This window comes from Lepidochelys kempii, chromosome 8, assembly GCF_965140265.1.
Source record: "Lepidochelys kempii isolate rLepKem1 chromosome 8, rLepKem1.hap2, whole genome shotgun sequence".
Lineage (NCBI taxonomy): Eukaryota > Metazoa > Chordata > Testudines > Cheloniidae > Lepidochelys > Lepidochelys kempii.
The window spans coordinates 13,942,059-13,967,025 of NC_133263.1; the positions used below are offsets into that span (position 1 = coordinate 13,942,059).

At 41.2% G+C, this 24,967-nt stretch overlaps 1 protein-coding gene across 7 annotated transcripts in view; it reads left to right on the top strand.

Annotated features, from left to right (window-relative positions):
- Nucleotides 1–24,967, top strand: part of FSTL4 (follistatin like 4) — a 776,177-nt gene that overhangs the window by 674,373 nt on the left and 76,837 nt on the right. For all 7 annotated transcript variants that reach the window (XM_073355595.1, XM_073355592.1, XM_073355594.1 and 4 more), the window contains one exon: nucleotides 20,548–20,714. In XM_073355595.1, the coding sequence (XP_073211696.1) occupies nucleotides 20,548–20,714 (167 nt within the window). The remainder of the gene's footprint in view (nucleotides 1–20,547; nucleotides 20,715–24,967) is intronic.

The window sequence follows — 24,967 nt, forward strand, 5'->3', positions numbered from 1 at the left end:
ATGAAGTAGATAGTATAAAGAGAGATAAGGAATCAGATTAACAGGTTTGTTTGGTTGGTTTTTTTACTATCAATGAGGAGTTGCAGTGTAGGAAACTCAATGTACTAGTGGATACCCCACATATAATGGGTGTATTATAAATTTACATGATTGTTTTTGGTATTTTCAGTATGAAATTTAGTCAAAAGCATATGACTTCCATATTGTGGTAACATCAGTGGCTCTGATTCTTTGTCTTTACTGTATTCAAGGCAAAGAGGTTTTGTGGTCCATATTGTAAACCTAGATGTATTATGAAGGTTGTGGCTATATAGTGATTGGGGTAATACAGATGTAGGTAGATAGGTCAAGGATCAACATTAATACAGGTCCAGAATTAAAAACAAACATACAAATTTCCAGGCTTTAAAATATCTGGTTTTTCATAATTAGTGATTTTAGTACATTCTTGTCTACTCACTATTACAACCTTAACTGCAATATTTTCGTCTGGGAATTCCCTTATATTTTAAGAGAGTTTTTTAAAACACCAGCATGCAAAAACTTGCTGCAAATTATTACCACCCATTTTCTCTAATACATTATATTTTGTTCTAGGTACATTTGTGGTATAAAGACAATTTCTAATATTCAATGAAATAGATTTGGATCCAATATTTCACTAGCAGCATTTTGTAATCTTCTTGAACCTGATTGGTTCTACTGATGGAATATACAAACTCCACCAGCTGTACCAGCAGAGTTTATAGGTTTCCTCTTCAGCTAATGAAAATTACAAACTCTTTGAATTCAGATGGGTCATTTGACATAGTTTTGAAACTCTGCTAGTGCAGCTTTATGTTGGCAGAGCTTCTAAATTCCACCAGACCTTACAAGAAGTTTATAAATGCTGCCAGATTTTGGCAAAATTCATAACTAGAATTGAGAACCTACTCTATAAATTATTCTCTGGCTAGAAGCAACACATGAAAAATTGAGATGGAAAGGAGGTGTTTTTGTTTAAGATGGTGAAAATCAGAGTTATCAGAGGAAAGCTGTTGGAATCACAATCATAGATCCAATTTAAATCAATCTTTTTCCAGTGGATATTGCAACTGATAAAACCACATTGTCCAAAAGCTATTATATGAATTAAATTTGAGATGACTTTAGGTATCATTTATTTTCTCTTCTCCACTACAATTCTTCTTTAAAAAATACCATGTTTTCCCCTTAGATATCCACAAGCAAATCCCATGAGCTTACAAAATGCACATGGATATCCGAGGGCACAATTTGGTCCATAATATTTATTTTCAATCAGTGTAAGTATAGCTTCAACTAAAACTTTATAGCAGTGTAATCTTTAGAGCCATTTCTGTATTTCTAAATGCCAAGTATTCAAAAATAGTGAGATTGCCTTAAAAATCATAAGATTTTTTTTTTAAAATAATGTTTTGGGTCTTTTTATTTTCCTTCTGTTTTTTCAGCCTTTAGGATTCATGCTTGTCAGCCTTTTTCTGCAGCCATGGGGGCTGGAAAACTTCTTTAAAATGAAAGCTGAAATTCTCATGTAATCATGACTCCAGGAGCTAGGGCTTTAAAGAAAAAAACAAACCATATGACATTTATGAATAAATCATGGGTGTTGACAACACCGCCATTTTGAAGGTATACTCACAACAATCATGTGTCATACAAAAACTACAATGTGATTTCTTTTCATCTAACCTCCTTCCCCTGATCTTTGAAATATTCTCTGTAGAGATTTCCGCTCCAGTGGGATAAACTGCCTCACTGGCCACATAAAACCTGTACTTACCATTTACCTAGTGGTCCCTTCCAAGGATTTGCTTGTCAGTACTAGAACTCCCTGTGGAGACTAAACCCACTGAAACTCCAAGCCATGTGTCTTTGAAATGCTGATTCAAAATTTTGTAAAAAGCTCTCGGTGCCTGCCAAGAATCAGAGATGAGCGCTGATTAATTATCTGTTCAGTTTATGTGGTACTGTTAAAAGGTTTTTAACTGTAGGGGTTCTCATTTTAAAGGATTTAACTGCAAGAAAACCTGGTCAAAACAATAGATGTGCTGATTAAATAAATCAAATGGCTCTTGGGGGGATTACTATTCTTTTTTCTTTTGTTTCAGTTGACTCCAGTATTTTTTGGTTTTTTTGTTTAGTAATATATTTCTTTCTAATATTACGCTTATTTTGTCTGTACATTTTTGCATTCTTCTGAGTTTCTATTAAGATACAGGTTGTGTTTAGAACATGGTATGGTCATATGTGAAATAGCTGATGCATAAGTTATGATATTATGAGCCAATATGTTCTTAAAATATGCAAGATACGTGTCATCTGAATAAAACTGTGTTGTTGCTTGGCAGTAACTTGGAGTCTAACTGGCTAGGTAGCTCCCAGATTTGCCTTTGGCCTGTTTAGTTGGAGTCATTATTTAAACAAAAGCCTATAACATCTATGAAAGCAATATTTATAATGCATGCTTAAGGAAAATATTACCGAAGTACTCATGTATGTTTGGAAACAGGAAAATACATTAGCAAAAGTGGACATCCAAAACTGAGAAGCCCACGCCCATCTGCCATTTGAAGTAGCAATGGCAGGAGACCCTTCTCCCTACAGAGAGAAAGGGCAGTGGCCATATTTTCCTCCAAATCCTGACTACAGGGTCCCCCTTCCCCCCCGGAGAGGTGAAGTGGCAGCAAGGAGGGGAGCCCCTGGTACTTACCCCAACAACCAAGTGTATCAGCTGGATGTGTGCATAGGCCAGACACCCCCCTTCCCCCACACTCTTCTCTTGCCACACACAGTCTTTGGCTGAAGTGGTGTTTGAAGCCCCCCCCCCCCCCCCGAGTGGAGTCTGGGCATTAATACCTCACTGATATTTATGGAGCAATTCACATCTCTCTTAGGTATTGTTTTCAGGCTCTCTACAGACTCAGACAGACATCACATTTTCAAGTTTTTCTTTGCAACAATGTTGGCTTGACACTTTTTCTTTAACTGAAAGCTGAGATTCCTGATCACAGTATTCCAGGAGCTGGGACCATAGTCACAGGAACGAATATCAGTTATGCTTTAAATCAGCTGCTGCTCCCACTAGTGTCTGGGAGGCGATGTGAAGTTCTGCTGCCCCAAACTACATGTCTGGGAGGTGGAGGTGGGTGGAGAACTTGGTGCTCAGTGAAAGTAACAGATAATTAGAGAGATGAATGCTGGGGGGGTTGGTTGGAGAGAGAGAGAGAGAGTGAAATGCTGGAAGGATATAAAGTGAAGTGGTGGAGGGAGAAAAAGAGTGAGAGAGGTGGGACGGGATTGGAAATGGCATGAGACAGAGAGGCAGACGATGGGATGGAAAGAGCAAAAGCTAGACAGAGGTGGAGAGGATATAGCAGCCCTCTAGTGAATTTATTTCTGGTCACCCACAAAACATCTAATCTCTTCTCCCATCTTGCCCCATTCCACCTCAGACCCTTCAATTTTGCCACTCCAGTCCTTCCACTACCATCTGTGTGTGTGTCTTTCTCTTCCCTTCTCTAAAGCATGAGCCCAGGACATGGTATGCAGATTTATGTAAATTTAATGCAAATGTATGCAGGTCTATACCCATTTTGTTCAGATAACATCAAATGATTTTTGTTTTGATGACAGTGGCAGTTATGTAGTCATCCAAACTGAATTCAAACCATTTGTATCATTCTGGTCCGGATCCACAGATATAACGTCACACCATATGTTAATTTAGATTAAACACTTGTCAGCCAAGAGGAAGACCATAAAATGAACTGCACATGGGACATGGAGAGTAGCTGCTTCCTAGAGACATGTGGCAGGCTGAGACCCTGAGAGCCTTTAAAATGAGAGGTTTTGTTTTGCAATGCTGTAGGTAATATTTCTATATATTGTAATGCAAGCTCTATGCCTGCCCAGGGGTGCATTTTGTAAGTATCTAGCTATGTGTGTTTATGTTCAGTTATCTTTTATTTTCTGTTTTTTCTGTACATAACTGTAATTTACCAATAAAATCTGTTTTTATTTTAATCACCTAGACTGGGGCTTTGGAAACTGTTAGTGGGGGCAATCACTGAGTGCCTTAGAGAGAAACTAGATACTGTCTTCAGTGAGGGCAGAATCCAATGTGGGTAACAGCTTGAGTAGAAGTTCAAGCATATAGGAGAATGATGAAAAGGCTCAAGCTTTGCCTTTGGTCAGTGTGGGCATGGAGAGAGCTGAAGCGCCGTATTTATTAAGTAGCCTAAGCATGGTTACAGTCAGAAAGGATGCAAAACCCAGCATAAGCATCAAGGATAAATTCACAATCAACCCTGGAAACAGCAGTGAAAGTTCCGGGAATAATATTAGCAATGCTCATTTACAAACTCAAAAGATATGATATCCCAGATTGGTTATTTACTAACACTGTATGCTGAGAGATGCTGAAAGTAGTGTGTAAATATAAACTTAAATGCCTGGAATTTTTCCAGCAATCTTAGAAACATCATGGATCATTTATTAGTCGTCTTTATTCTGCATACATGCGTTATTCTACTTGCATGATGCCAGTATGATGCAACCTTTAGGAAGTCACAACATAAATTGGAATGGAGGGTTTTGGATCGAAGCATTTTGATAGAGCTATTTGTGAAATCTGAGTAGTTTTAAACTATTTCTGAATGCTTGCTGAACCCCCAATGCCCTATGGCCTGACTTGTCTCTATTTTCAAAGTAATTTACTTACATATTATAGCAATTCCCACAAGTGCTGCTATAGTTAATGGTCTGTCAATGTTTCCACGATAAACCCTAGGGGTTTACAGAGCAGCCATAAAAATTCACTCCATGGAGAACTTGGTATGCCAAGTCCTACACTAGAAGCTATTTTTTTTTCTCCTCAAATCAGGTATAAATGTGTTCAGCCACTGTAACTTATAGGAGTTTTTAAAAAAAGTTTAGTACTTTCAGGTGTTTTCGGTGCTTCTATAACTCAAAGACAACATAGTTCAAATATATACAGTGATTGCCCTTAAAAAGTTCCTTTAGTTTGAAAGACTGCCCATGCTAATTGAATTCCATTCCCATTTTAAAGATAGGGCCTATCTGAAAGACTAGTAGAAGCTTTAAAGGCAGTGGACATTTCAAGTGTATATATTTGAACTAAGCTATTCTAGAGTTACAGAAGCACAGAGACCATTGAAACAACTAATTTTATTTTACACTACCAGCTTTTAACTGGAAAGGCAAGAAAGGGTTGGAAAACTGTTTAGGGGAGAGCTAATAAGCTACTTTTGCAGCTGACTTTCTGGGCATGTTCAGTTTACTGTCCTAGACTCAGAGACAGGGCTGATGTCATTGTAAGAACCATGAAAATAGACAATTCAAAGCAAAAATATTACAGTGAAAATTCTAAGGTTTAAAATTAGCAACTGTACAATAGTTAGGTTTTCATACTTCTTTTTAGTACACTTTCCTATTGTGCAGCATAGTATCTGAAATACATGGATTATACCAAAATCAGTGACTTACATTTAGACTCCCAGTATCAGGCGATAACACAGATACATTCACGTGTCTAATAGTATTTGCTCTGATTGCAGCCACAAGCTTAAAGTAATACGGCCTGTTGTTGGTTCTTGAAGGGACTTATTTGAGATTGTGCAGTTTACACAGCTGTAGATAATATCATATACAGATAACAGACTCCTACAACCTTATTCCGGTAGAACATGGTGAATTAAGAACTCAGAGGAAGCATTAACTTTAACCCTCTATGTTACCAAAACAATATTCAAAGATTTACGAGTGCAACTGTCCTTGACATTAATTGGAGGAGAGCAACTAAACACTCGTTCATCAATGTCAAAACATAGAAATAAATCTCCTGGCTTTAAAATTACTTTCTCCATGTTATTCTATGAGCAGGACAGAGCTGGAAATTACAGTATGTCTCTGCCTCCTTTTTTTTTTTTTTTTTTGACTAGAATGGGCAAAAATTGCGAGTCAAGTGTCTTAATGGCATGATGACTGTTAGGAGTAATTAGGAGAAGCCATTAGTCCATTAGCAATTTTACCTTTGAAATTAATAAATTGACTAGAAAAATGTAAGGCCATTATAGTCTATGCATGGCACTGTTGACACAACATGGGAATGTTTCACCAAAAATTAATCATATCAACATCACCCTTTGAATCTGTGGTAAATAGGAATTTAATATAAAAACAAATATATTTATGTAAACCATTCTCTAAAATAGTCTACTTACACCTATTTACATAACAAATCCCTCACTTATCACCCTTAGGAGATTAGATAAGTAAGCAGTGAACAACTTATATTTATTCATGTACTTTCAAGAGTGAATGAATGATCTCTTCCTCCGTACACTTAATATTTTCCCTCTGATTAGTAACATGGATGGAAGGATAGGATTTTACAATAGAAAATATGTTATGCTGACTCCTTTAACAGAAAAGGGAACCTAGCTTTCAAAAAATGTGTGTACAGAGTGTTTGCTTGGTTAAACTTTAATATAATTGATATCAACAAATGTACATACTATGTGAATAACTGGAGAGTTATACAGTGTCAGTCCAAATTTAAATGGTAAAATATGGTTTTAAAGGAATTTGTATATGATTAAGAAAGCATATAAATATCTAAGTAGTCATTCAAACCCAGATCCTCAAAGAAAGATTTAGATGCCTAACTCCCATGGGAGTTAGGTGCCTCAATGTCCTTTTAAATGAATGGTCCCTTCTGGCCTGAAAATCTCTGACTCTAACATCCATTGAAGCTAATGGGAATATGTGTCGAGGGACCTCTCATCACCTTTGTTGTGATTCGTCTTCATTTTCCTCTTTCACTGCTCTTCTAGATGTACATGTTCACTAGCTGGAATATTGTTAATCTACCCAGTAAGCATAAAAATCAGGAACATGGAAATATAGGACTTGTCATATTGTCTCAGACTGTGGTCCAGCTTGTCCAGTATCCTGCCTCTGACAATGGGCAGCACCAGCTGTTTCAGAGGAAGGTGTAAAAACCCCACAGTAGGCAGATATGGGATAATCTGCCCAATGAAAGCTCATCTGAATCCCTCATAGGTAGAATTTGATTTAAACTCTTAAGCATGAGGATTTTATCCTTTCAAAACTCTTTGATTGTACTAACTTCTATAACTCTGATTATTTTTGTTGTCCATATAATTGACTTTAATACACATCACGATGGATGGGCAAGTGGGGTTCATATATTATGTCAGTTACTGAAGAACAGTTAAATGGGGTTTTAATGTTTAGTTTCTTTTTTTAAAATTCCCCCATTGTCATATTTTGTTTAATCTAAAATACATTATCATCTGGACTGTGAAGAATTGTCCAAACTTGATTGGCGTGAGAGAGGGAGTTGTCTTCTCTAAGAATAACAGTACATAGAATCACTTCAGTAAAATGATGATTATGTCCCCATTCATATTTTGAATTCCACATCATTTTATATTTTCAGTACAAGATTAGAAAGCTATCTTAGAGAGTCATAGCTCGTGGACTTCATGAGTAATGACAGAAAAGGTTTAAGGTACTAAATTCTTTCATACCTCTAGAAATATGGTTATGCCTTTTTATGACTCTGAAAACAGCATTACTAATTTAATGGAGGATTTACAATAAAATACTCCTTGAGGTAGCATACCCAAGATACTGAGGATTTATAAATTACATTAATAATTTGAATTATTGAAGTTACAAAATAAAGCTGAGGTGTGTTTATTTTCACTTGGCTATAGAAATCATTTTGTTATATATATTAATTCAGCTTACAAGCCTTATCTCAATACTGCATTGCTGCATTTTCTTTCAATAGAAATCAAACTCTGAAAATGTATTGTTGCAATAAAATAGACAGTGGTTGATCGCTACTAAGGGACGTGATTCTCCCTGGCTGCCACAGAAGGGTGGAAACAAGAACCCCTAATGCCAGATGGGGCAGCTAAACCAAAGAGGGGAATTTTGTTGGGGGAGGGTTGTAGTGTTCGAACTGCTGTCCCCCTCAAGGATTCCTCTAGGGGAAAACATAAGAGCCCCACTGGTAGAGGCTGCCTCAGAGATCCACTGATTTAGTGTAGATATCCTAGCCAAATATCCTCTCAGTTAGTGACACCTACTTTTGAGTATATAGTGGCTTACTGAGGTCCCTTCCCCCTGCCTCCACTCAGAACAGGGATTATGGATGCTCAGTACTCTTTTGATTTTCCATAAGGCAGCTTTCTGGCAAATCCTGGTTTCAGCTCATCCTTTACCTGATATTGATGGAGGGGGGAAGAGAAAGCAAAACAGACCCCTGGTGATGTTCAGTAGCAAGGCTGGTTTTTCTATGTTTCCAGACTGTTATTCAGGAAATGTTTTGTTTGTTTTTGTTTGATGGATGATACTCCATTGACTCTGGACATGTCTACAGCTGAGGAGGTGATAAAACACTTCTAAATAAGATTGGTTTGTTGACCCTCAACAACCTGCAGAACCTGTGACAGCAAGGCCATGTTCCTTGTAATATATATTGTTAAAGTGTCTATTCCACAGCTTTATGAAGCCATGCTGTCAAGGTTCCTTCCCCACTCTGAACTCTAGGTACAGATGTGGGGACCTGCATGAAAACCCCATAAGCTTATTTTTACCAGCTTAGGTTAAAACTTCCCCAAGGTACAAACTATTTTACTTTTTGCCCTTGGACTTTATTGCTGCCACCACCAAGTGCCTAACAAATATATAACAGGGAAAGAGCCCACTTGGAAACATCTTTACCCACAAAATCCTCTCCAAACCCTACACCCCCTTTCCTGGGGAAGGCTTGATAAAAATCCTCATCAATTTGCATAGGTGAACACAGACCCAAACCCTTGGATCTTAAGAACAATGAAAAAGCAATCAGGTTCTTAAAAGAAGAATTTTAATTGAAGAAAAAGTAAAAGAATCACCTCTGTAAAATCAGGATGGTAAATACCTTACAGGGTAATCAGATTCAAAGCATAGAGAATCCCTCTAAGCAAAACCTTAAGTTACAAAAAGACACAAAAACAGGAATATACATTCCATTCAGCACAACTTATTTTCTCAGCCATTTAAACAAAACAGAAACTAACGTATATCTAGCTAGATTACTTACTAAGTTTTAAGACTCCATTCCTTTTCTGTTCCCGGCAAAAGCAACACACAGACAGAGAGAACCTTTGTTTCTCCCCCCCTCCAGCTTTGAAAGTATCTTGTCTCCTCATTGGTCAGGTGCCAGCAAGGTTATCCTAGCTTCTTAACACTTTACAGGTGAAAGGGTTTTTCCTCTGGCCAGGGCGGATTTTGAAGGTGTTTACCCTTCCCTTTATATTTATGACACATGCAAATAATTTTTAACAAAAAACAGATCATGTGTGAAAGTTTTTCTCAACACTGTTACATGGTCTGTCCACTGGGGCTGGGAACAAAATCAAATACATCTTCCTAATACCATAGATTTTATGTCAGTTATAGTTATTATCTCTAGAACACATCATGCATATATACACAGGAATCTGTCCTTGGTTATCGTCTCCTCTTCCTCTACATTGTCTAATTAGATAACCACATCTTCCCTCAGCATCTCATCCAATGTCTCTCTAGCCAGTAGATTCATCCTTTTTCTGCCTGTCCTTTTCCTCTTCTTCAGCCTTATGTTTACAATTACCATCAGACAGCTCTTCCTAGTCAGACATCCCACTGCCATTCTAAAGTCCATGAGCCAAATTCAGCCCAGATGTAACTAAGGGCCATTTTTTCCTTGGGTAAGCCTCTGTTGAAACAGAGACTAATTCCACTGAGGTCATGTGAAAATGAAAAATCATGATAAAAGGCTTACCATAATTTTCAGCATCTCCTGCCCTCCCCCAGTTAATGTTCTTGTTTTCTTGGGTTAGTATTCCCTTCTGACAATAGCTATTAAACTGAGCCTTGTTCAGACAGAGAAGACCAGATCCTGCTCCCACTGAAATCAATGGCAAAATGTTCATGGCATTCCGTGGTGCCGTATCAGGCCCTAGGGTAGTGAACAGACTTTATTAGTGAAGTATTCATCTTCTAAAACAAATTGCAGGTACTGGTGAAGTACATAGAGGCATAAATTTTTGTCCCATGTAGTACATGTTAAACTCCCCCAGGACAGGAGTAACAATGCCCTACACCTGTGGGCTGCACAACCCATTGTTCCATCTCCACCCCAAAACACATGGGTTTGTTCAAGCTCATTCTGAGGTTTTGGGTGAAGGTTTATATTTGATTCTTATCTCATGGAAAACAGTTCATCCATCCCTACGTTAAGGTGAGAATTAAGTTTTCATCCGTCCGATCTTAATTAAGAACACTTATAGGATAAAAATTATTTTGTCCTTTAAGCAGAGCTTAAGCAATAAAGTGGACCGTTTCATTTTTCCAAGCACTGAAAAAGGTATCTGTGAACAAATGTAACAATGATGAAAGGTAGTAACAATTTATTTATAGGGTTTAAACTGAAAAGATCTAATTAAAGATACAAAGTATTTTTAAAAAATAGAATCAACTTCTGTATAGAGTGTCACATGAGAAAAGGAGGGCTGACAACCCACATTTACTATGTAAATTATGTCTAAACCATGCTAAACCAATGAGTTTTGCTCTGTAGATGCTCATTCCAGGTTGCTCCCTATAATGACCTCAATTATACATGTCTTCATTGTGAAATTATGATTGCCTTTGGCGGGCTGCAGATGGGAGGAGAGGAAAGATTTCCATGATAAAACAGCACAAGAAGTAATACCTGCTCACATTAGCATGCATAGCTTGCTGTGTAAGTCAATACAACTCCTGTTTAACAATCTAAGAAATAAAATAGGAAAGAGGAGAAGGAATAGGGAAAACATGTGAAAAGGTATCTTGATATTAATAACAATAAATAACTTAGCATAGTGCTGAGCTACAATGGGTCCTCCCAAGGCATATTTTATAGTAATTCGGGGATTTGTTTTGCCCTTCTCCTCGTGTTGCCAGTACTAACAATTTTATCACAAGCCTCATGGTATTTCCATTACTGTAGAGAAAAGCTTGAAAATCTGATCCAACTGCCCCCTCTTCCCCCCCTCTTCCCCCCAAAAAAGGCTCAAAAACCAGAAGGCAAATAAAACCTCTTTAATATGTATTGTTTATATAAAATCTCATGATATTTAAACCAGTCTTGTGATTTTGGCAGACCAGACTCATGGTTTTTCAATGCTTGGAGTTGGCAGTACTGTACAGTTGACTTCTAGAAGCCACTCCTTACCATTTCTGAAAAATGAACCTACTCCAGCAAACAAGCAGTTTTTGGCAGCTTGGAACCAGATTTAAAAGTCTGGACCATATTCACAAACAACTGGGAAGGAAACAGGAACCTGAAAGCCACTGAGTCAGTATATTTTTTTAAAAAAAGCACTCATGGAATTTTTAAAAAATGTTTGTTCTGATATATCAATCATTAAAGCAGTTGTGGATTTTTCTCTAGCAATACTAAACATCTAGAATATCACTGACCACTAACTAAAATATTTTAGAAATGGACCCACACTGTATACTTCGGCTTATTCTGGTAAAGAAAAAAAAAATCTTCCTTTTTAATGTATTGATCTGTTAAGGCACCCAGTGCATTTCCAAACCCACATCGATCCAAATCCAATCCAATAGCTCAGGTTTCATTAGTTAAATACTAAAGGTAAGTCTAAAGTAATGAGGGCCTATCTCTGCTGCATTGTATTGCCCGCAATGGATCCTAGACTTGCATTACTCAGTGAAGCAAGTTTGGGTGTCAACTGGCAGGTCATCCTATCACAACATCCTATCTTGTATATAGGCTGAATTTTCAATCTGTTCTTTTTACAACTGTGCAATTGTTGCTGAGTTTTGTTGTTGTTGTTTTTTTAATGTCTGTGACTTAAGTAGACATAAACCCTTCTCCTCAACTATTAAATCCTTTTACCTCCTCCTTTTTGTGCCAATTCTCCTTATTTCTTACAGCCTTTTAGAGAGATTGTTATATCTCTGCAAAGAAGAGTGGTGAAACTCACTGGTTACGTGTTGAAAGTGCCCAGATTCCCTAGAATGCACAGGAGTTTCACTCAAAACTATGCAAATAGAAATCAGCATGTTTAACACAGCTCAGAATGATTATAGGCAACCATCCTACTTTTGCTCTGAATACAAGTTACCCAATTAAAAGAAAAGGCAAGTCAAAATTAATCTGCACTGATTTACTGGCACTGTATTAACCAAGGCCAGTGATTTAAGACAGGTTTCAGAGTAGTGGCCATGTTAGTCAGTATCCGCAAAAAGAACAGGAGGACTTATGGCACCTTAGAGACTAACAAATTTATTTGAGCATAAGCTTTTGTGAGCAACAGCTCACTTCATCGGATGCCTTTAAGAGAGATCAGAAACCAATTTTAGAGGGCAAACAGACCCTTCATCTACTTTTTGTGGTATTACAATCAGGGCCGGATTAACTTTTTGTGGGCCCGGTGCCAAACATATTTGTGGGCCCTGCTGGGGAATGATTGTAAAGGGGGCTGAGAGCAAAAGCAAAGTGGGGCGGGAGCTAGGGTTGGTCCCTGGAGCAAGGGAGGGGCCAGGGGTAAACTGCAAGCGCACCAGGGCTGGGGAGGGAGTAAACAGAATCCCCCCCCCTTCCCGCCCCTGCCCACATACAGCGGGTACCTCCCTGGTTCTAGCCCATTATCTTCGTCTCTCTCTGCACTGAGCTGCCCCTCCTCCCACAGCAGCAGGACAGGTTCTCTTCCAGCCCTCTCGGGTGGGTGTTGGGAGTGGGAGGAGCGGAGGCTAATGTGGTTACTCCTATAACTGGACTTTTAGTTTCCAGTCAGCACTACTAACCGGACACTCAGGTCCTGTTTTCTGCTGGAGTTTCCAGTGTAAAATTGGATGCCTGGCAACAGGGCTGCCAGAAAAGCCAGGTGGAGGGTGTGGGGGTGGGGGGGTGGGAAGCAATCATTTTTAAAAGTGAGAGGGCTAAGCCTTAAGTGGATAGGAGGTAGTGGGCAGGGCCTTGTCTGCTGTACTGCCAAGGTAGGTTGGAAACTGTGGGGATCAGCTGACACAGTATCCCCAGCCCAGATGACGTGACAACCAGTGGTAGATGTAGAGTTAGGAGGGCCCCCTGGCTCAGCTTCATTTTTGGGGCCCCTCCTTGGGACCCAGCCAAGAAAAAGAACATTCTCTCTTATCTCCCCGCCAACCCTGTTTTTCATTCTTTTTTTCTTCATCCTCCTCCTATAAGTAATAGCAAGTAAATGAAAATAAAGTGAGGTACCTTGATTGTTCTTGTAGTCTAACTTATTTTTCCACAGACCACTTGAAAATCACAGAGGGTCTCAATGGACCATAGAATATCAGGGTTGGAAGGGACCTCAGGAGGTCATCTAGTCCAACCCCCTGCTCAAAGTAGGACGAATCCCGAGTTTTTGCCCAGATCCCTAAATGGCCCCCTCAAGGATTGAACTCACAACCCTGGGTTTAGCAGGCCAATGCTCAAACCACTGAGCTATCCCTCCCCACAAGTGTGACCACTTAATCATCTTTCCAAATATTGTAAAAAAACTATTGGGGTGCAGGGTCTGGCAGGAAGGGTGCAGGAAGGGGCTCAGGGTTGGGGCAGAATGTTGAGGTGTGGAGCGCTTACCTGGGGCAGCTCATGTTTGGTGTGATGGGTGCAGGTGGGAATGTGGGGGGGGGTTCAGGAGCTCCCGTTTGGTGCTCAGGATGGGGGTGGGGATGGGGAGTGCAGGAGTCAGGGCCATGGGGTGTGGGGGGGGCTGGTTATGTGTGGGGGTGCAGGAGTCAGAGCTGGGGAGGTGTGAGGGGGTGCATGGGTCAGAGCAGAGGGCTGGGGGGGTGTGAGGTGGGTGCAGGGGTCAGGGTGGGCAGAGGGCTGGGGGTGTGGGCTGAGGTTGTGGGGGTGCTCATGGCAGGGCGCTGGAGGGGGTAAGCCCTGATTCCAGCCCCTTCCCAAAGGCCCTGTCCCTGCCTCTTCTCTGCCTCCTCCCTGGAGCTGCAAGCACTCTGAGGATCTGCTCTTCCCCCTCCCTCCTGCCGGCAAACAGCTGATCGGCGGCAGGGATAGGGGGAGGGGAGGGAACATAGCACGCTGGGGGAAGAGGCCGGGGAGGAGCCTGGTTGCTGGCAGCATCAAGCTTCTGCCCCTACAGGCAGTGGTGAGCTGGAGCCAGTTCCCACTGGTTCGCTAGAACCGGTTGTTAAATTTAGAAGCCCTTTTAGAACCAGTTGTTCCACGAGGGACAACCGGTTCTAAAAGGGCTTCTAAATTTAACTGGCCAAAAGTCGCCGATTCCATGGGTGCTCCAGGGCTGGAGCAACCAAGGGGAAAATTTGGTGGGTGCAAAGCACCCACCGGCAGCTCCCCACCCCAACCCACCCCCGGCCCCAGCTCACCTCCACTCCGCCTCCTCCCCTGAACGTGTCGCCCCGCTCTGCTTCTCCGCCCTGCCCCAGGCTTCCCGTGAATCAGCTGTTCACACGGGAAGCCGGGGCGGGCTGAGAAGCAGGCGGCGGCTTTGCACTCAGGCCCAGCGAGGCGGAGGTGAGCTGGGGCGGGGGTGCACAATGAGGGCCGCCCGCACCGCAGCAGGTAACCTGGGGGGGGGGCACAGGGGAACCGCTCCCTGCCCCAGCTCACCTCCGCCACCCTTGGCCTGAGTGTGAAGACGCCGCCTGCTTCTCAGCCCTCCCAGGCTTCCCGCCAAACAGCTGATTCACGGGAAGCCGGGGGGGGAAGGGAGGGGGGTTGCAGAGAAGCAAAGCGGGGCAGTGCGTTCAGGGGCGGATGCGGAGCGGAGGTGAGCTGGGGCCGGGCGCAGGGTGGGGAGCTGATGGTGGGGAGCAAATTTTCCTCGTGGGTGTCCCAGCCCTGGAGCACCCACAGAGTCGGCACCTAAGATGCCACTTTTGATGTGAACAGTGAGGGGAGTGGCTGCTTCCCCACTAGCTACGCTCCCCCACCAGAGAAGCCAGAGGGACCTGCCAGATGCTTCCTGGGAGCTGCCCCAGGTAAGCACCTCCGGGACTCCCCACTTCACCCCCCGGCAGGTCCCTCTGGTTCAGGGGTGGGGTGGGACCCAATACGGTGGCCTGGGGAGGCATCAAGGAACGCGGAGGATTGGATGGGGTGGGAGTCCCAGGGGGCAGGGGTGGGCAACGACCCCCTTGTGGGGTGAGGAGGGAACCAGTTGTTAAGATTTTGGCAGCTCATCACTGCCTACAGGAGAGAGCGGGGGGCGGAGCAGAGCAGGCTGGGCCCCCTTTGGACCGTGAGCCCGGCGCCATGGTAAATCCGGTACTGACATATGTTCCTATCTTTTTAAGTCTTTCTTCTCTGCAGCAGTTGTGTGAAAGACCCACAAATAACATGGGAAACTCACTATTGCCCTGTTCCGACAAAGCTAAGTTAAGCACATGTTTAACTTTGGGCATATGCGTAGTCCTGTGGACATGAATACTCACTGGGACAACCCTCTTTCTTAAAGTTAATTGTCAGCTTCAGTGCTTTGCTGGATCAGGGCCTAAACAAAGGATACAGTAAAACTGAGTATACTCAAAATATTGTCAAATATACAAAATGAACAAACAAACGGCAATTTCTCTTGACTCCTTTTGTTGCTTGTAAGCACAATAGCTAAAAACAAATACATTAACACAGAAGTGTGGTTTTTAAGTTGATTATGTCCATTTAACATAGAGTTGCATCTGAATAAACCTGATTTTATAAGCATATCTTGGATAATGATAAAAATCTTTGGTAAAGCAATGATTAAAGGCATGATAAATAATTATAATTGTTTTAATGTAAAAGTATTTAGAACTTAATGTGCTACTCACCGCGTGCTCTCAAACATACTCGGTGAGAAAACAAAAATTGATGGTGTTTTTGTTTTTCAATTGATCTGTACTTATTATGCATTGTAATCTCAAAGTGACCTCATGGATATTATTTCACTAAAGTCTGGCAACTATTAAGTTTTCTCCTTTACTAGAAGTAGATCTGTTTTCCACTAGTGCACTTCTAACATGCAAAACTAAAGCCTGTTTGGCTACAATTTGCAAAGACATCTAATTTTTATTGCGGTAAATCACTCAAACAAAATCCTGCTGAAGAGGGTGTTGATAGGTTTTAGGAGTGTTTCATAGAATTTAATGCAGTGTGAGAACCAGTGCATGAGATTAAGGAAAAAATTTAACAAGAAATAAAACCCAATTCTCTAGTGAATGATCCTCTATTTCATTTATCTTTAAAGGAAGATGGTCCTGATTAGCCGGACTGCATGCTACATATTATATTAATTAACTGTTATCCTGTCAAGTACATTCAGAATGCATAAAAAGGAACTCTGTACTTTATTCAAAAACAGCTACACTACTAAAACATGTAACCAGCGTGCATACACAGGTCAGAAAGTAAGGAAATGATGATAGATCAGAGGTGGGCAAACTACGGCGCGCGGGACCTTCCTGCCTGGCCCCTGAGCTCCTGGACCGGGAGGCTAGCCCTCAGCCCCTCCCCTGCTGTTCCCTCTCCCACACAGCCTCAGCTCACTGCACGGCCCACGCAATGCTCTGAATGGCCACGCAGCTGCAGAGCTGCGGCCTGACCCGGTGCTCTGTGCTGTGCAGCGGCGTGGCTGGCTCCAGCTGGGTGGCACGGCCGCCTGTCCTGGTGCTCTGGGCAGCACGGCTGTAGTGCCGCCAGCCACCGGTGCTCCAGGCAGCGCGGTGAGAGGGGCAGGGAGCAGAGGGGGTTGGATAGAGGGCAGGGGAGTTTGGGGCGGTGGTCAGAGGGCGGGGATGTGGACAGGGGGCAGGGCGGTCAGAGGGCAGGGAACAGAGGGGTTGAATGGGGGCAGGGGCTCCGGGGGGGGCAGTCAGAAAGGAGAGGGAGGGTTGGATGGGCAGCAGGGGGGCATGGGCTCCAGGGGGCAGTCAGGGGACAGGGAGAAGGGGTGGTTGACTGGGGCAGGGGTCCCAGGAGGGCAGTCAGGAATGAGAAGAGGGATTGGATGGGGCAGCAGGGGGCAGTTGGGGCAGGGGGTCCGGGGGCAGTCAGGGGACAGGGAGCGGGGGGTGGATGGGACAGGAGTCCCGGGGGGGGGCTGAGGGGACAGGGGGGGTTGGATAAGGCAGGAGTCCAGGGGGGCTGTCAGGGGCGAGAAGCAGGGGGGGGTCGGATAGGGGGTGGCGGCTGGGCCATGCCTGGCTGTTTGGGGAGGCACATCCTCCCCTAACCGGCTTTCCATACAATTTCAGAAACCCGATGTGGCCCTCAGGCCAAAAAGTTTGCCCGCTCCTGTGATAGAATATGGTGTTATAATTAGTAACTGTGGCTACGTATTGCACAGTCCTAAGATGAATACACCAATTGGAGTTTTCCATGAACAAGGACAAAAGGATTTTAGAAGCATTGTAATCCAGTGGGTAGGGAACTCGTCTGAACTGGGACTCAGGAGGTCTATTCCCAGCTCTGCCACAGCTCTACTGTGTGACATTGGGCAAGTCACTTCACCTGCCTGTGCCTCTGTTTCCCCTCTTACTCTTTGTTTCTCCTGTCTATGTAGATTGTAAACTGCTTGAGGGCAGGAACATGGTTGTGATTTCTCCTACTGGCTGTGATTTCCCCTTCTGATGAAAATCTTTATAAGGAATATCTTTTGCACTGCTTGTATTAAAGATACAATGTTCTCCTTTACCTTGACTTGTACCATATGCAATGTGCTAAATTAAAAGGAAAACAGCATCTATCGTTGCAACCTATGCATGAACATAAACAATATTTTCCACGTCTTTTAATTTCTTTTGACTTTTTCATTTGCATTGGCTCCTTTTGAGTAATTAACTTGGTGACTTTTCTGGTTTAGTGGGTTTTCTCCCTCTGGTAGCATTGGGAAGACTAAAAGGATTTACTTCATATGCTCCCACTGTTTGTCAATCTATCAAATGATTGTGAACATTTGTGTGCAAAGGCCTTTCAGGTGGCTGGCATGTGGCATGAAACAATCATCAGCATCAAAGTAGACAGGCAGCTCAGAAAAGATGACCACTGCATCCTTCTTGTCCATATTCCCCCCAACTAAGTCAGAAGGTAATTACTGCCTAGTGTGCTGCAAATTGTGTCCACTGCTGGAGGTCTTAGGCTGATTCAGGACTGTAAAAAAATCAATATAACATTCCATGTGCAGTATGCAAGAGATCAGACCTTCTTCCACTTCATATTCCTCGGGCTACTTTAGAAAGAGCACAAATTGTGGGCAAGAAAGAGTAGCTATAAAAATTATATTCGGCCGAATTATTATTGTTATTTGCATTATGGTAGTGCCTAGAGACCTCAACCAAGATCAGGGCCTCATTGTGCTAGGCTTTGTACTGATACATAGTAAGCAAACAATAAATAAGTACAGGTTTCAGAGTAGCAGCCGTGTTAGTCTGTATTCGCAAAAAGAAAAGGAGTACTTGTGGCACCTTAGAGACTAACAAATTTATTTGAGCATAAGCTTTCTAAGTAAGAAAACCGATTACACGTTCCTGCCCCCAAGCAGTTTTTTAGAACATTAATCAGTATGGGACAAATGAATGTTCAGATTATATGAAATTCATCCCTCTTCAGAGGGCCAGAAGAGGGCATATGTATCACTTAAGTTTAATTTAATTCTATTAGATGACTTGTGCTGGCCCTCTGCACAGGGGTCCATTTAGCTAATTGGAATGGGGAAAGGGAAAGAGGGATAGATGTTTATGTTGCCAATTAAAATTAAGGGTTGAGGGGAAATAAATTGGCCCACGCCAGCATTTCATATTCCAACTTGGGCATTGGTCAGAGTAAGTTTTTCCTAAAATGTGTGGCGGAGGCAGTCTCAATTCCTTTGATCTTTATCTCACACCAGCTAGTTAATTTCTGTGGCTATGAATAAAGGAAAAAGACATTCAGCCAGCAGAGGGTACGCAATCAAATGTTCCAGTGATTCTGTCCCTAATCAGAGTTTCTGACAAAAGCTAATCAGCCCTAACATACACAAAGGATGAAGTGGTGTTTTCCTGCTATTGTCTTCCTTGCAAATTCCAGATTGTCTGGAAGCACAGTCACTGTGGCTGTAATATTGTTACTGGTTTTTCATGGCCACTCAGCTGCCCAGTGATAGGCCCATGTCATATGTCTGGTGTACCCATTTAAACAGTGTCACTTAAAGCATCCCCATCGCTATCAAAATGAAGAAAAGTACTTAATGTTTCCATATTCCTGAAATTGTCTCCAGAGAAGTGACAGGTTTAAGGGGGAAGTGCTATTATCTGAATCAAATTCCAGGTCTGATAACTCTCGTTACTTAATCGTGATGAGACTCCTGCTGTTTCTTCACAAGTTTTTATTTCCATAATGTCAGTGTTTGTGCTTAAAATAAAAATCTTGTTTTGCCGTTTCCCTCATGGCCGCTGCCTTTCAGTTAGCATTATACAGCAACTATTAAGCAATAGAAATCCACAGGCACAGAAGATGTCTGGATTCCGTAGATGTAGGGGCTCTCTAAATCAATGCACTGCTGTCTTGTTCATTCTGCAGCCAGAGACTGAGGCAATATAGCACCAAAAGTGGTGTTGAACTTTCCACATTTATCTTAATGGGTTATTAACTTGAAAGCCCAGTTTTGAGCATTTCAATGCGACATAGCTTCACGGATTTTTCTTGTTGGAGACTTGTGAAGAGGGACAAGGGGGTGAAAAAAAACCATCATAGGAAAGATAAAATTGTGAAGGTTGCAGTTTTGATGACATTGCAGCTTGATTGCCCTGCTGCTTGCTATCTGCATTGGCAGTAATTCTGACATCAAAGGTCTTACCTATACATACAGCCGTACATCTTTATAACCATTGGCCAGGAAAACAGTATGACCTTCTTTGGTTTTAAAGAAATATTAAAGGTGCCTAGAGCCTGAACTAGACATGTATTTTAGATGTAGGTGCAAATCAATTAAAATTTTAAATTTAAAATATAGGAAAGATGTTGCAATTTCTTAATAGAGGAAAAAAGTGGTACCTCACATGCCACGTAATATTTGGCAAATGTTGATTTTTTTTAAACACTGGTAGCTTCCATATTTTACTTTAAAAATTCAAAACAAATAGATTTACTCAAAAATGCAGTTACAATATTTTGTTGATTCAGTATATGTAATTTTAATTCTGCTTCTTCATGGAGGAAATGAGCACATCTGAGATCAGTGCTCTTCTTTAATTCGCAAGGAAGCTGTCTGACATCCAAAGACCATGAGCTAGTTATAACAGAAGATTTCATTGCAATGTATCCTGTTTTGCTTTGTTGCTTAGGCTGGTCCTTTTTACTGTGTATATCTTTGTCAAAGCTTGAAATCTTCCCAAAGAATCAGTGGGAAAATAATGGCTTCGTTTTGGTATTGATAATGTCTCCCTTTTTCCCCTCCCTTTTTCCAGAGGTGGTTCAACTCACTCTTCCGGAGGAACAGAAGGTTAGCATTACCACAGTAACAGTCGGACTGAGCGCTGTATTGACCTGTGCCATCCATGGAACCCTTAGGCCCCCAATTATTTGGAAACGCAATGGAGTCATACTGAACTTCTTAGATTTGGAAGATATCAACGTAAGTTTTGAATTTTGATTTTAATTTGCTTTCTAGTGGATTGCGTATGACTGTTCATTTAAAAGATGATACCTTTAAGTGATCTGTTTTATTACAATGGAATATTGGAAGATGGATATTTTGTTCAGTATGGACTACGACTAGGGAGGAAAAGGAAACTGACTCAGACAAAATAAACAGCTGGAGCATGGATAACGTAGTGCAACGTAGTACATGTAACGTAGTACACCTACCACCAACATTTCATCCCTCATGGTTCATGACAGTCCAACGAGACCGAGGGCCAATGGGTGCCAATCCTAAAAATCATGGGCAGACTGGCTACATAAGCCATGAATCTCCCAGCCATCTTATTCCCAGTGAGAAGGAACATATTTATCCATCACGAGAAACCACAAGTCTGTAGTTGACTGAAATCTCTCCTATACATCCAGTCAAATAATATACATTTTAACCCCCTTTTCTCCTACTCTCCACTTATATTTTGGGATGATCAGGGCTAAACTTTTCATGAGCTGCTGGTTGGTTGTTGGGAAGTTTGAAGTTTCAGCTCATTCTATAGGGCATGGCAATGCACATCCAGGAAGTGTATCTATTAACTCATCCTACTACCCTATGTTGATGCCTAATTATGAATATGTGGGCTAGCTGCTTTCTTTCTTTGTGCTTTTTTACATTAACTTGGTGAGTTATGGACTATATTAAAGACAATACTTGAATAATGATAAAAGCTTATTCATTTCATTAATAACATTTCATTTTAGAGAGGGTGGGAAATAGTGTACAGAAAATATGGTGCCTATTTCTTTTCTCTTAGCATTAAAATATGCAGTACATCAGATTTTAATTACAGAACAATATTAGTTGATTTATATTTTTGTTCAGCTCTTGTTAATCCTAATATTTATTAATTTAGGTTAAGAGCTGGTATATACAGTATTATATCCCACTAAATTGTTGTGGAATCTGGATTGCTGAAATGTAGAGAAGCCATTGTTTTATTGTCTGCATTAAAAAGTGAAAACTACAAAGTGCAAGATATAAGTGAACGCTGCACCTTTGTATTGCATTTTTCTTTGCCACTGTATGAAAATGTTGTTCGTGTGTGTGTGTGCGCATCCTGGATGCGGGGAACCTGTATGCCTAAAGACTATTTTATTGCAAGCACAAACTGGCTATGTTCACCTTTCTAAACATTCTGTTCTTTCCATCAAAGCAAGTGCTACCCTTTTCAAGTGTAATTCGTGTTGCCATCTGGAACATGACACTGAAATGCAACTTGAAACAGGCAACATATTGCTATAATATTAACATAGGAATGTAGAGGAACTTTAATGAAGACAGGCAGGGTAGCAAAGCTAGCCAGAAGCCAGTATACCTGACCTGATTTCTTATAAATATCCTTCAATGGTATGATGTGAATAACCACTTTTGGGTCATTATTGCATGGAATCTTGCCAAGATACTAAGTGTAGAATTGTGGCTTTCAAAATTATAGCAGGAAAATGACATAACAAAATGCATTGTGTGGTTTTGTTAATAAATAACTGTGTGTTTACTATTTGGTACAAATAATCTTCTGGAATTAGCCTCTTTCTAATCACAGACTAGACTCGTTATTTGTAGTTGGTGAAGGTGGCATATCTCACCAAAATGTTTAGTTTAGCTAATCATAAGTCAGTCAGCGTCATGTTAATCAGGAGTCCAGGAACAGAATTTTTTGGCTATAATTTTCACTAGATATGGTCTGAGAAAACTGTTTTAGTACCCAGCTCTGGATTAAGTTTAAGACAGGACTTGGTGGTCAAGCTCAAGGTTAAACTAGGGCTAGGGTTCAGGTTTAACTGCTTTGAATCTTCACACTCAAGAGTAGGTTCTAACAAGATTTCAACCAAAAATTGGGGAAATCCATGAGATCAGGTGTTCTTAGGAGATACTGTCCACATCCACACTGGAGGCCCTCTTTGTGACCTGGAACGAAAACCAAAGTCCAGGAATTTAAATTCCCACACAGCCTTAAATTAGAAGGTGCTTGGTTTGAGGTTTCAGATAAAATCTAACTTTTGTTATATTAATTAGAATTTTTAAGAGAAAACTTTCAAAACCAAGAACACTTTAATTCCTTTTTAAATCACATAAATTTAGCATTAGGACACGTGGACTCCTGGTTTACATGATTTACAACTGTGCCTGGTATTGGTGAGTTGATTATAAACAAGACTTGTCTTTGAATGTTAAGAGGAAATATGTCCTAACGCATAAATGGGATAATTTATGCACAATCTCATCACTCCTTTGACTAGTATTCACTTTGGACCTGAAATGATCTCAGTCAATCCTTCACATTTTAAACCTGTCTCTGCTCTCAGTTATTCGTGCTGGCTAGGCCTCTTGCTAAGGGGACATCACTGGAAAGTTTATCAAAATGGCACTTGCAAAGACTTACATGGAGGAGAAGCAATATCTGTTTTTCCATTTTAATGTTTCACATTACAGTTTGCTATCTTTTTCATCTTGTCATCTAACACGTTACTACAGTAAACAGCTTTTACAGCTATTAAACACCTTGACATCTTTTCCTTTAACTAATCTCCAAAGACTTTTACTACTACTGACACTCCACTGGCATCTGTATTATTCCTTCTTGTTATTAGTGGTGTCACACAGTAGGTTTTGGAATTATGATCTTGCACCTCCAGCCCTTTATCAGAATAATCTAAAGGACTCTGTGGGTTCACATACATCATCTAGTAAGTGGGGAGAGGCTGTGTGTTTCAAGTATTGCCCAGAAGGAGGAGATTTGAGGGATGAATACAGTGGTTGCCACTAGAAAGTCATCATTTACCACTAGATACTTTTCAGTAACTATGGTCTAAGTGTAGGGAATATCTGCGGAAACTGACTGCATGTCTCACGCCCTCCCTAAACATCATTAAATCAGCATCCTCTGAGTGGGGGAATCTTATGTCCATACAATTGTCTTTCTCAGCCCACTCTTCAGGTATGGAACTGGGATGTGAATATGTGAAGCAGCAGTGAGTCAGTGCTGCTCATTTCTGAAAATGAGGCACGAGTCTCTGCAGGTAATTCCAGCAACGCTTCCTTTGCCCATGAGTGCCGTGGACCAAAAACATGGTATACTGGCATTGACACCACTTCCCAAGGTCATTCTGTTTTGTCACAATCTTACAACATTGCATCCCATGCAACATGAAGTTGCATTTGAGATGATGATGTTGCATCTTGGTATGTATGCATAGGCATTTCTTGGGTGATTGAGCACATGGGATTGGAAAGGCTAGCAATTTTTGCCATTCAGGTTTGCAATGTGGGTGTCAACTCTTTCAGAGATTTGTGTACCATTGCTCCAGTTGGATGTGGGCTACATTAGATAATTTAAAGGTTGACTGTGATGCTTTGCAGTGTCTCTTGTGAGTACTGAAATTCACATTATTCAGTGTTCTATTTAAAGGCATTGGGGCAAGAAAGGAAAGACAGTATGCTTCTTAATATACTTGAAGTCAGTTAATTTAATTACTTCAGTTTTTTCTTTTAGTATGCCTCAAGCAGAAACTCAATTGCATTTCTGCTTTTCACAATAAGGTTAGAAATTTGGCTAACTGGAAGTGCAGCAAGAGATTAGTTGTACCTTTTTAACTTCAGGGAAATCCTCCCTGCTTCTGGCACAGTTGCAATCACACACAAACCTACTGGATCTTCATGCACTCAGAAAAACCCACATATTATACTTCAATTAGACTCTCCCTCCTCTAAACGCTAATGGTTATTCAGGGAACCAGATCAAAATATAAACCCGACCATGAGTGGTAATCAGAATCCTTCCTGCAAGCTGTAGTACAGAACTAGGAATACTCTATGACTAAGTGATTTAGCTGTATTTTACTGCTCTGTTCAGTCTCCTGATAACTGTACTGTGAGAAGACAGAAATATGATCTAACTTAAAATAGGAATTGACAAAGATGGACAACAAAAGAGTGGATTAATCCTGAATTTACACAGACACTAAAACTAGAAGATTAAAAAAACCTTGCATAATGACAGGTTTCAGAGTAACAGCCGTGTTAGTCTGTATTCACAAAAAGAAAAGGAGTACTTGTGGCACCTTAGAGACTAACCAATTTATTTGAGCATAAGCTTTCGTGAGGTACAGCAAGTGAGCTGTAGCTCACGAAAGCTTATGCTCAAATAAATTGGTTAGTCTCTAAGGTGCCACAAGTACTCCTTTTCTTTT